This window comes from Cervus canadensis, chromosome X (genome assembly GCF_019320065.1).
Source record: "Cervus canadensis isolate Bull #8, Minnesota chromosome X, ASM1932006v1, whole genome shotgun sequence".
Taxonomy (NCBI): Eukaryota; Metazoa; Chordata; class Mammalia; order Artiodactyla; family Cervidae; genus Cervus; species Cervus canadensis.
Window position 1 is genome coordinate 94392296 of NC_057419.1, and position 11030 is coordinate 94403325.

An 11030-nucleotide genomic window follows, 5' to 3' on the forward strand; every position below is an offset into this window, starting at 1 on the left:
CCAAAAAAAAAAAAAAGAACCACTGAGTTTACAACTTATGGTAGACCGAAAACAAACAAAAACCAAAAAGTAAACAAAATAACCCCAAACACTCCAATTGAAAAATTCGGAGCAAGCAAGCAGTGCAGAAAAGAAATCATGCAAACAAACAGCCAATTTAACTTATAAAAAGATGTTCAACTTTCAGTAATCAAATAAATGAAAATAAAAACACCTACCAGTTTGGCAAATTTCAGAAGAATAACAAAAATGCAGTGTTGGCCAGACTGTGGGGGAAAACAGGAACTCATACACTATTGTTGAAAGTGAAAGCGTGAGCTGCTCAGTCCTGTCTGCCTCTTTGTAGCCCACCAGGTTGCTCTGTCCATGGCATTCTCCAGGCAAGAATACTGGAGTGGGTAGTCATTCCCTTCTCCAGGGGATCTTCCTGACCCAGGGATTAAAACCCAGGTCTTCTGCATTGCAGGCAGATTGTTTACCTTCTGAGTCACCACAGAAGCCCACATGGTTGTTGGGAAGGTGCATTTGTAAAACTTTTGGGGGAGGACAGTTTGATATGAAACAAAATGAGCATACCCTTGGACCCAGGATTTAGACTTCTAAGGAAAAAAATCAGATGATATACAAGGGTGGTTATTAGCAAGCTTTGTTCATAATAATGAAAAATTGAAGAGTGTGAATAGTTATGAACAGGAGATTGTTTAAATAAAGTATGGCATATACATAAAATCTGCACTTATGAAACTCTCATTCTGTGCCAGGCACTCATTCTTCAGTTTACAAAGGGATCGTCAGTTTGCCCAAGATCACCTGGCAAAGTAATAATAAGCTAGAATTTGAACCCAGGCAGGCAGACTTCAGAGTCTTGTTAACCGCTCGTGACATAAACGTGATCTCATTTTTATTGAAAATCACTTTAAAAAGAAATTCGTGTTTTATTTACATAGAAAAAAATGGAAAGGTTGCATATTAACACTTTAACCATGATTATTTCTGGATGGTGAAATGAGGGGAATCTTTATTTTCTTTATACTCTTCTTTACTATCCACATTTTTTGCCATAATCATGCATTAATTTCATAATCAGATACAAAAATAAAACAACCACCACTTAGGAAAAAAAGGAAAAGACAGAAAGAAATATGGGATGGCCATAATTTACTCCAAAGTCATGATGGATTTAGTCTGAAACTTAGAAAGCCAATTAACTCTGTCATGTTTGACCAATATTTGTAAAGACATTCAAAGGAATAACTTATGGCCACTGGGATGTACCATGACCGCTGCTTATAGAGGGGCCTCTGCACTAAGGCTGTCTTTATTATGTTTTTAAACAATATCTATCAGTGATGCTTAAACTTTTCTAGATAGAGGTCTATTTGAGAATCTGAACAAAGCTCAAGATCCTCTCTCCAGAAAAGCACATATACTCACATTTGCAGATTTGCATTAATTCCCCCATAGATTCCAGGCTAAGAACATTCCTTGCCTGTGCCCTCACTCAGTCGTGTCCGACTCTTTGTGACCCTATGGACTGTAGCCCGACAAGCTCCTCTGTCCATGCGATTCTCCAGGCAAAAATACTGGAGTGGGTTGCCCTTTCCTCCTCCAGGGGATCTTCCTGACCCAGGGATTGAACCCGTGTCTCTTTCATCTCTTGCACTGGCAGGCAGGGTCTTTATCACTAGCGCCACCTAGGAAGTCGTGGTAAAGAATCCGCCTGCCAATTAGGAGATGAAACAGACGCAGGTTCCATCCCTGGGTCAGGAAGATCCCCTGGAGGAGGAAACCGCACCCCACTCCAGTATTCTTGCCTGGAAAATTCCATGGGCAGAGGAGCCTGGCAGGCTGCAGTCCACGGGGTCGCAAAGGGTCGGACACGTGGGCTGAGCATGAGCATGGGGTAAGAACATTCCTTTCATATGCCTAATTGAGGGGGTCTGGTATTGCACTGTGCTTTGTCCTTCAAATGGGTTATCTAGTTGAAAGTCAACCTGTGTGAGATAAGACCTGTTTTGCAGATCACCAGAGTTGGTTCCCTGAGGTAAGAGTTGCTTTCCCAATCTGCAGACAAAGGATGTGTGAGTCTGATAGGATCAATACTTGTCTTATCAACTAACGATCCTCCGCATAACCTTCCAACTAGGCGCCATACCCAAGGGCTATGGGGTGGGGAGATCTAGGAGACACTATGGTCTCTCTAAATTCCCTCAAACTATAGCCAAGGAACCCGTGACCCCAAAAGAAGAAATGACACGCGTCTTAGTCCCGTCTCTCCTATCCGCCACGGCTGTTCTCAGTGCTAGCACCCGGCAGAGACGGAGCAGTAGCTCTCAATAAGGGTCTAAACGAACTGGATGGTAAATGGAGAAAGACCTTAGGTGAGTGAACAGGCAGAAAGAGGTGGAGAAGCAGAGGTCGCTGGCCAGACTCCCACCCCAAGAGGTCACATGGAGAAAATCTAGAGCTAGTCCCCATCCAGGGGTCACAGAGAAAATTCAGGGCTAGTCCCCATCCAGGGCAGTTTGCTGGGGATAAAAAAGCAGCAGCGATAAGGGAGCTCTCTCTTCAGCTGAAAATTTTCTCGCTGAGACCCTCCATCCTTCCAAACACATCCAGACAAATATATGGAAAGGCGAAGGGAAGAAGGTACCCCAAATCTCTGATACCTGATACAGGAATCTGGCTCTTCTTGGCAGTTCACGTTGCACATGAAGCGCTCCCAGTGCAGCCAGCCCATGGTAGGGGTCATCGCCAAGCCGTTGTCCAGGCCGCAAGCCCCAGGGAGCCCGCAGGGAACCAGGACCTGGAAGCAAAAGACCAGCACGCAGCCCAGCCACAGGACTCTGCTCAACGGTTTCATCATCGCTGTCACCATACAGCACAGATTTCCAAGAGTCACCTGGGGTTTTAAATTTAACCTTCGGGGGTAAAAAGGCAGAGACGGTCCGCGGAACCCGCTTTGGTCCCATCACCAATCACCGGTGAGTTATTAAGCCGTGACGTGACTGTTTCTCCAGCAACTGGGATGGTATCCCCAGAGGCCGACCAATGACCAGTCACAGACGACGCGCCGCCACCAACCACTCTCCCTCTTTCTGAATATCGACCCGCCCTATTTTTATACCAGAAGGAAGTGCGGCACTTTAATGATCCGGGGTTAGAGCCTAGCGGTGCTCACGTGACCGAGATCTCACATGACGTAGACCCTCACGTGACCAATCGCTTACGTGAGCAGAAGTAGTTCTGGTCGTCGTCTACCGTCTCGCTATAAGCCGTTTGAGGGAAGAAAGAGGAAAATTATCCGGTATCGTTAGAGGTTGGTGTGTGGGTGGAAACCGGGGACCCGGGGGTGGTGATGATGCAGACCAAAGCGGGGTCCGCGGGCCGCCTCCGCCTTTTTCGTTCCCTGCTTTCCCCTCCCCCGCTCCCCCTTCCCCCATCTCAGTGCCGGGAAGCCGCCTTTGCTGCGCCTGGTGGGGAAATGGTGGACGCTCGTGACTGTCTGTGTTTTTGTATATCTGTCTGTCTGGGCGGGTCTCAAAGGACCCTTAAGAGAAACCGTAAGCTGAAAAACATTGGAAAACCACGTCCCTGGATTAGGAAAAACAGATTCAGTCCAGTGGTCTGAATGCTAGTCCACCCATTCAGGCACCCAGTCTCCAGTGCCTGATTGTCTGTAGGGAGAGGCACCAAGCGGATTTGATCTGTAGAGTCACATCTAGGCAAATACTGCGTGCCTGAGCGCGGCGCCCAATGAATGTTTTTACTGAATTAAATATTTAAATAACGTTTATTTTTCCGGCTTTTAACAAGCTACATGTTCAATTTTTGGATTTTGGAAAAATAACGGTATGCTATAAATGGAAAAAAAATACACGTAATTCATCACTCGCAGATAACTACTCAGCATTTCGGTATGTAAAACGTCTGTATATAACCCGCACATAAACGCACACATTCTTAACTCACAAATGGAATCCGGGTTCCTACTTCAGGCAACAGTGTCCTCGTGGCCTTCCCAGGAGACACAGTGATGAAGCAGAACCTCCGTGTCCCCACACGGGATATTAAGGCCTAGAGGGCTGTAGGGACATTAAATGGAATGGGTTGTCCAAGAGTTAAGGCAAGCAAAAAACCAGTGTGTAAATCTGTCACTCAGACCTGAAAATGGTCTATAGGAAGACTTAGCAGTGCACATGCATTGTTCAGGCACATCTTAGGGAGTTAGTGAATGTTGACTTGAATCTTTGGTGTAGTTTTAGGGACGTTAGTACACTTTGCACTTTCTTTCCAAGAGGTCCACTGTTCCCAGACCATGTCAGATAAACCATGCACATACAAAAATAGAAATTTTAATCAAATTTGCTATACCAAATATCACAAAAGTAAACATTTTAATTCTGTTTTTTTTGCTGAAAGAAAAGTTTCTCTCTATAGAAAATTAGGAATGCACAAAAGAACTGAAAAAAGTTGAAAAAACCATAAATTTACCACTCAGAGTAGCCTCTATTAACATGTGACAAATTCCCCATGCATGTACTTTCCTAACTTTAAAAAAAATTCCAATTACAATGATTTTTAAAAATTAAACTATTTAGAAGTATATAGGGTAAAAAGTGAAATTCCTCTACATTTTTGCTACCTTACAGTGCTCCTTTTCTCAAAAAACAACTTACATGCTTCCAGAACTTCTCTGCATTTACATACATATAGATGTGCCTGCTTATATTTTAAAATAAGTAGGTTCATACTATACATTATTCCTTCATTTAATTTAGTTTGGAAATCTTCCAGGGTCAGGGCAGATTTTAAGAAAAAACAGCTGCTGGCTTTCTGTCTTAAGGATAAAGTATAATTCACTCAGCCATTCCCCTATTAATGGGTAATTAGGTTTCTAATTTTCTGCTGTCAGTAGCAATGCAACAGTGAACATTTGTGAGCATTTCTGTTGACCAGGTTCCTGGAAGGAATTCTAGCATGGTCGAAGGATATATGAACATCTTTCTCACAGTTGTGGTTATAAAACAGTTATGATCTTGGGTCACTTAAGATTATAGCATAAGTAATTTCTTATTAGATTTCCAATTTTTAAAGTGGGTAATATTTCATCTTTCTTAGTAAAATATCTTTCAAAGAATATTTAGCTCCATAAACCTTTGTCTGAATTTCAGATCTTCTTAGGGCATATAACCAGAAGTGGATTTACTGTATCAAAAGGCATGACATATTTCCAAATTGCTTTCCAGAGATACTGCATCAACTTTCACTGCTCTGGGAGTGTATTAGTTTGGGAACCCTGAATATCAGTATCAACTTATCCTTCCTGTTTTACTTTCACTGTGGTGATGGATGAAAAACAGCAATTAATTGTAGTTTTAACTTGTATTTCTGATGATTGATGAGGTTTGAACATTTCCCAGACTCTTCTGTATCTTTCCATCTCTATTGCCCATACATTTAATCTGTTACGTAGTCTCCTAGAGTCCACTGCTTTAAATGCATAGATCATATCTTGCCTCTCTCCCCTTTTAAAAAGTATCTTGCCTCCCCCCCCCTTTTAAAAGTGCTGTTGCCTTAGATAAATACCTTAACATATCTCTAACAGAGCTCTAGCTGCTCTTGGTAGTGTCACCCCAACCCCCTCTGTTTGAGCGTCACACTGTTGCCATGGTAATCCTTCTGAAAGGTTCTGATTACTTGACTCTCCTCCCCTCACTTTCCTTCTTCTCCTTCCCCCCCTCACTTCTCTCCCCTTACCTCCCTCCCCCTCTCTCTCCTCCCCTCAGTGCCCCAAGTAAAACCCTTAAAAGGCCTCTAGCCTTTGTCTGTCTGATAAGACCTCCTGGATGAATCTTTTCCTTGCCAGCCTTACCTCCTGCCTTGCCGCCACCTATTTTATTCTCCATCATAATTTTTAGAATTTGTGGATCCCTGAGCCGGTTAGTCCTTTTTACTTAACTATTCTATGCTGATAGAATTGACCAGTCAATCCCTGCTTTTTAACACCCTTTCACCCTGTCCATAATTATGTGATAGTAGAGAAATGTTTATTTGCCCATTTTGTCTTCAGTACAGTGCCTCTGTAGAACCATGAGTCCTTTCTGGGCTTATTGATCCTTATATGCCAGAACCTAGTACTGGATCTGGCAACTGAACAATGTAAAATGAAGATGTGAATTCTCTATAATGTCTTCTTTTCCATTATCTCTTTGGCCTTAATATTTACTTGATTTTTTAAATTTGTATGAGTTTTTCAATATAATAAAGATAGTAATGTATTTGTTGTAGTTATCTTCTCATTTGTTGTTTTTTATGTTAAATCTTACTTTTGATGTAATGAAGTTTTCCATTTTTATATAATCAGATGTAGCTGTCTTTTATGTGGTGATGTCTCACTGATTTAGTTGCCATTCATTTTGTGTATCTTTTCATCTTTTGTATATCTTTCCTGACTTTGTGTTTATATATGATGAATGTGGAAAACCTAGAACATACAGAAGTGGCCAAAGAAACAAAGTTCCCATAATATTACCACCCAGAAATACCCACCATTAATGGTATCCAGCACATAAAATGGGTATCAAATAAATAGTTGTTGAATGAATGAATGAGTTAGACATTTGGTGAAGTCTTTCTGTTATACAAATGTCTTAAGAAAAAGCTATCAGTGTAATTGAGTTTTCTATTAATAGTTTGCTTTTTCTCTCTAACCATATTATGAACATTTTTCCATGACAGTAGTCTTAATTTTTTTTCAGCTATACCGAAATTACATTGAACTGAACCTGCCAGCAAGAATTCAACAGCCACAATGATGCTGAGCACAGAAGGCAGGGAGGGGTTCGTGGTGAAGGTCAGGGGCCTGCCCTGGTCCTGCTCAGCTGATGAAGTGATGCGCTTCTTCTCCGATTGTAAAATCCAAAACGGCACATCAGGTATTCGTTTCATCTACACCAGAGAAGGCAGACCAAGTGGTGAAGCATTTGTCGAACTTGAGTCTGAAGATGAAGTGAAATTGGCTCTGAAGAAGGACAGAGAAACCATGGGACACAGATATGTTGAAGTATTCAAGTCCAACAGTGTTGAAATGGATTGGGTGTTGAAGCACACAGGTCCGAATAGTCCTGATACTGCCAATGATGGCTTCGTCCGGCTTAGAGGACTCCCATTTGGCTGTAGCAAGGAAGAGATTGTTCAGTTCTTTTCAGGGTTGGAAATTGTGCCAAATGGGATGACACTGCCGGTGGACTTTCAGGGGCGGAGCACAGGGGAGGCCTTTGTGCAATTTGCTTCGCAGGAGATAGCTGAAAAGGCCTTAAAGAAACACAAGGAAAGAATAGGGCACCGGTACATTGAAATCTTCAAGAGTAGCAGAGCTGAAGTCCGAACCCATTATGACCCACCTCGAAAGCTCATGGCTATGCAGCGGCCAGGTCCCTATGATAGGCCAGGGGCTGGCAGAGGGTATAATAGCATTGGCAGAGGGGCTGGTTTTGAAAGGATGAGGAGGGGTGCCTATGGTGGAGGGTATGGAGGCTATGACGACTATGGTGGTTATAATGATGGATATGGCTTTGGATCTGATAGATTTGGAAGAGACCTCAATTACTGTTTTTCAGGAATGTCTGATCATAGATATGGAGATGGTGGGTCCAGTTTTCAGAGCACCACAGGGCACTGTGTACACATGAGGGGATTACCTTACAGAGCCACTGAGAATGATATTTACAATTTCTTCTCACCTCTTAATCCCATGAGAGTACACATTGAAATCGGACCTGATGGCAGAGTTACTGGTGAGGCAGATGTTGAATTTGCTACTCATGAAGATGCTGTGGCAGCTATGGCAAAAGACAAAGCTAACATGCAACACAGATACGTGGAGCTCTTCTTGAATTCTACCGCAGGCACAAGTGGGGGAGCCTATGATCACAGCTACGTAGAACTCTTTTTGAATTCTACAGCCGGGGCAAGTGGTGGAGCTTATGGTAGCCAAATGATGGGAGGCATGGGCATATCCAACCAGTCTAGTTATGGAGGTCCTGCCAGTCAGCAGCTGAGTGGTGGTTACGGAGGTGGATATGGTGGTCAGAGTAGTATGAGTGGATATGACCAAGTTCTGCAGGAAAACTCCAGTGACTATCAATCAAACCTCGCTTAGGCAGAGGAGGAGTACCAAACAACAACAGAAATAACAGCTGTGCATCTATGGGCGTTAACTAGAACAGGAATGGTGTCAGGCATATCCAGTATGATTGGTACATGGGAATTATCATTGATTCTGATCACTCTTGGTCAGCTAGCTTCCTTTTCTTTTTCCTTTCATTCCTTTGTTTCTCCTTCCCTCTCTCCTACCCTCCCTCCCTCTTTCTTTCTTTGTTTCTTTTTCTCTCTTTTTTTTAAGAAACAAAAATTAAGTTTAACAGTTTTGCATTACAGGCTTGTAATTCATGCTTACTGTAAAGTGGAAATCAGGATTGTTTTAAAACTTCAAGCTCAATAATTTTGAACACTGAAACATTCACCTAGGATGTAATAACAAAGTTCAGTATTGACCATAACTGTTAAAACAACTTTCAGCTTTCTTCAAGTTAGTTATGTTGTAGGAGTGTACTTAAGCAGTAAGCGTATTTAGGTTAAAGCAATTTCACTTATGTTAAATGTTGCTCTTATACCATGATACATTGAAAACTTTGGATGCATGTTGAGAAACATGCTTTTCTGTAAAACTCAAATATAGGAGCTGTGTCTACGATTTCAAGTGAAAACATTTGGCATGTTTGTTAATTCTAGCTTTTTGGTTTAATATCCTGTAAGGCACGTGAGTGTACACTTTCACTTTTTTTTTAAAAAGCTCTGGGACAATTTTGAGATGTAATACCAATACTTAGGAGTTTGGTCATGTCGTTTGTATGAAATTCTGAGGCTTTGATTTAAATCTTTCCTTGTATTGTGATTTCCATTAGATGTATTGTACTAAGTGAAACTTGTTAAATAAATCTTCCTTTTAAAAACTGGAAAAATCTTATACAGCTTCATTTTTATTATGTTCTATCTTACAAGCCATTTCTTTTATACAGTCCTCTGCTGGTGAAATTTAAATTGGTTTTAATTTTTAATTATTATAAATATATCTTCAAATCTTTATACATACATCATTGCACATATCATTATTTATTTCTAAGATAAATTCCTAGAAGTGGAATTGCTTAGTCAAAGGCCCACACATTTTTGAGACGTCTGATTTATATTGCCAGAAAGATTATGGTACTTTGTGTTTCCACTAGGAGTGTATTTTTAAAAATTTAGCATCCTCATATGAATGAATCCTCATAGGATCCGCATAGCATCCTCAGTGAAGCACATTTTTCTCCTTGATCTTGGCCAGTTTGTTAGTTGAAAGTTGTATCCCATTATTATTTTACTTTGTCTTCCTTAGACTAATATTGAGATGGAGCATCTTTGTGTTTGTTTCTATGTTTATCCTCATCACATCCACAGGACTATTGAGCTACTCTGGAGACATTGTACTTTCTCAAGGCAGCATGCTCCAAAATCCAAAGAAGTAAAGGCCAGTAAATAATCCTCTTCCTTTCATTTAACTGTCAGTTTAGAAGATCTGAGACAGCTTTATATGTTTAAAAGAAGAAGTAGACCTATGTTACAGAAACAATTTGGTGTCCTCCATGAATTCATTAATAGTCTTTAAACACTCTTTAGGGTATTTTTTTTTAAATTGGAGGATAATTGCTTTACAAGTTGTGTTGATTTCTGCTGTACAATGAAATGAATCAGCTCTTAAAGGTTTTTAAGGGGGCATTTAAAGCTTGTTTTAAATCATTGGTTCTCAAACTTTAGTATGCGCCAGAATCATCTTATGGGGCTTGTTAAAACTTTGGTTACTGGGGCCCACTCTTAAGAGTTTCTGAAATTCAGTAGTTTGGGGGTGGTGCTCGAGAATCTGCTGATGTGACTGGTCTCAAGACTGTGTTTTGTGCTTCATCATAGTTCTCTAATGGCTACAGGCCTCTAAACCCTAAAATGCAACTCTTAAGAAGCTGCTTGCTCCCTGATTCTTGATTGCCTCCCCCACTATCCTGTATCAAGTAGTTTAAACTTTCTATGAAAGTATAAATTGCATATGGCTGTTTATAATACTTTGCATCTCCGTGAGGACTTTGAAAACCTGTGACATCTGAGGTTACCTTACATTTCCATCCATATCATAGTGGCCATTAACAATTACACTTCTCAATGGCCTTCAGGCCTGGATGCCCTCAGGCCAATACCAGTTGCACCTGAACTTTGATAGATGATTTTGTAGATTTCCTGCCTAGCCTGGAAATCCTTGGTCTGTTTAGAGCTTGAGGCCCAGAGAAATGCTCTAAAGTCGGAAGCAACTACCAAATTGGTATTACCTGATTCCATTTTATTCAAGGACACTTTTTATTGAAAATCATGCTGAGGATACAGTGGGCAGTGATTTGAAATTCTTCAATGACTTCTAATTTCTGTCACAGTTGCCAAGAAGGCAAGGTACCATTTCAACTCATGTCATACCGAGCCAGTTATTTACTTTGCCCTCCTAAGGCTTTCTGGAGGCTTTTTTCAGAGGGTTCACAAGTAGGAGTTTTTGCTTTCCAGGCTGCTCAGTTAATTTTCCAGAACATTCTCTTAGTATAAGCGAAGATTCTCCAGTTAGCCACTAGATGTCACCAAACCCCAGGATAGGTTTGGCTGATCCCGGCCCACCCCGCCCCAACCACCCTGTGAACTGATACACAAATGCACCGTAAGTTTCATCTACAAATCAAGGTCTTTTCCTTCAGGGAAAATTCTGTCAGCAAAAATGAGGATTTCTCCAAGCTGAGCCTCGAGGACTGTTGCAAAACAGCTGCTGATGGAGTGAAATTCCATTTGCTGTGCCTGATACCAGGGTGGGATTGTCACAAGGGCCATTTCACAACCTACTCCCACGTTGACCAAAATTCGGTCTTGTGAATGCAAAAAAAAAAAAAAAAAAAAAA

The 11030-nt window shown here is 41.3% G+C and overlaps 2 protein-coding genes across 3 annotated transcripts; one reads left to right on the top strand and one right to left on the bottom strand.

The window, feature by feature from the left end:
• Positions 1-217: 217 nt before the first annotated feature.
• LOC122434951 (alpha-galactosidase A-like) lies at positions 218-2997 on the bottom strand. The gene is made up of 2 exons (XM_043458766.1): positions 2670-2997; positions 218-266 (listed from the first exon to the last, which is right to left on the bottom strand). The coding sequence occupies exons 1-2, from the start codon at positions 2876-2878 to the stop codon at positions 233-235; spliced, it is 243 nt and encodes an 80-aa protein (XP_043314701.1). The 5' UTR covers positions 2879-2997; the 3' UTR covers positions 218-232.
• Positions 2998-3176: 179 nt separating this feature from the next.
• HNRNPH2 (heterogeneous nuclear ribonucleoprotein H2) lies at positions 3177-9026 on the top strand. 2 transcript variants are annotated; one of them, XM_043459178.1, is made up of 2 exons: positions 3177-3319; positions 6762-9026. In XM_043459178.1, exon 2 carries the CDS (start codon positions 6815-6817, stop codon positions 8162-8164), a length of 1350 nt encoding a protein of 449 aa, XP_043315113.1. In that variant the 5' UTR covers positions 3177-3319; positions 6762-6814; the 3' UTR covers positions 8165-9026. The 2 variants fall into 2 exon arrangements, with proteins under 2 accessions (XP_043315113.1, XP_043315114.1); XM_043459179.1 differs by having other exon boundaries at positions 3180-3307.
• Positions 9027-11030: the final 2004 nt, after the last annotated feature.

Coding starts and splice junctions, on each gene's coding strand:
- LOC122434951 (XM_043458766.1), bottom strand. CDS start 2,878: ATGGTGACAGCGATGATGAAACCGTTGAGCAGAGTCCTGTGGCTGGGC. Junction 267..2,669: donor GAGCCAGATTCCTGTATCAG/GTATCAGAGATT, acceptor TTTCCCCCACAG/TCTGGCCAACACTGCATTTT.
- HNRNPH2 (XM_043459178.1), top strand. CDS start 6,815: ATGATGCTGAGCACAGAAGGCAGGGAGGGGTTCGTGGTGAAGGTCAGG.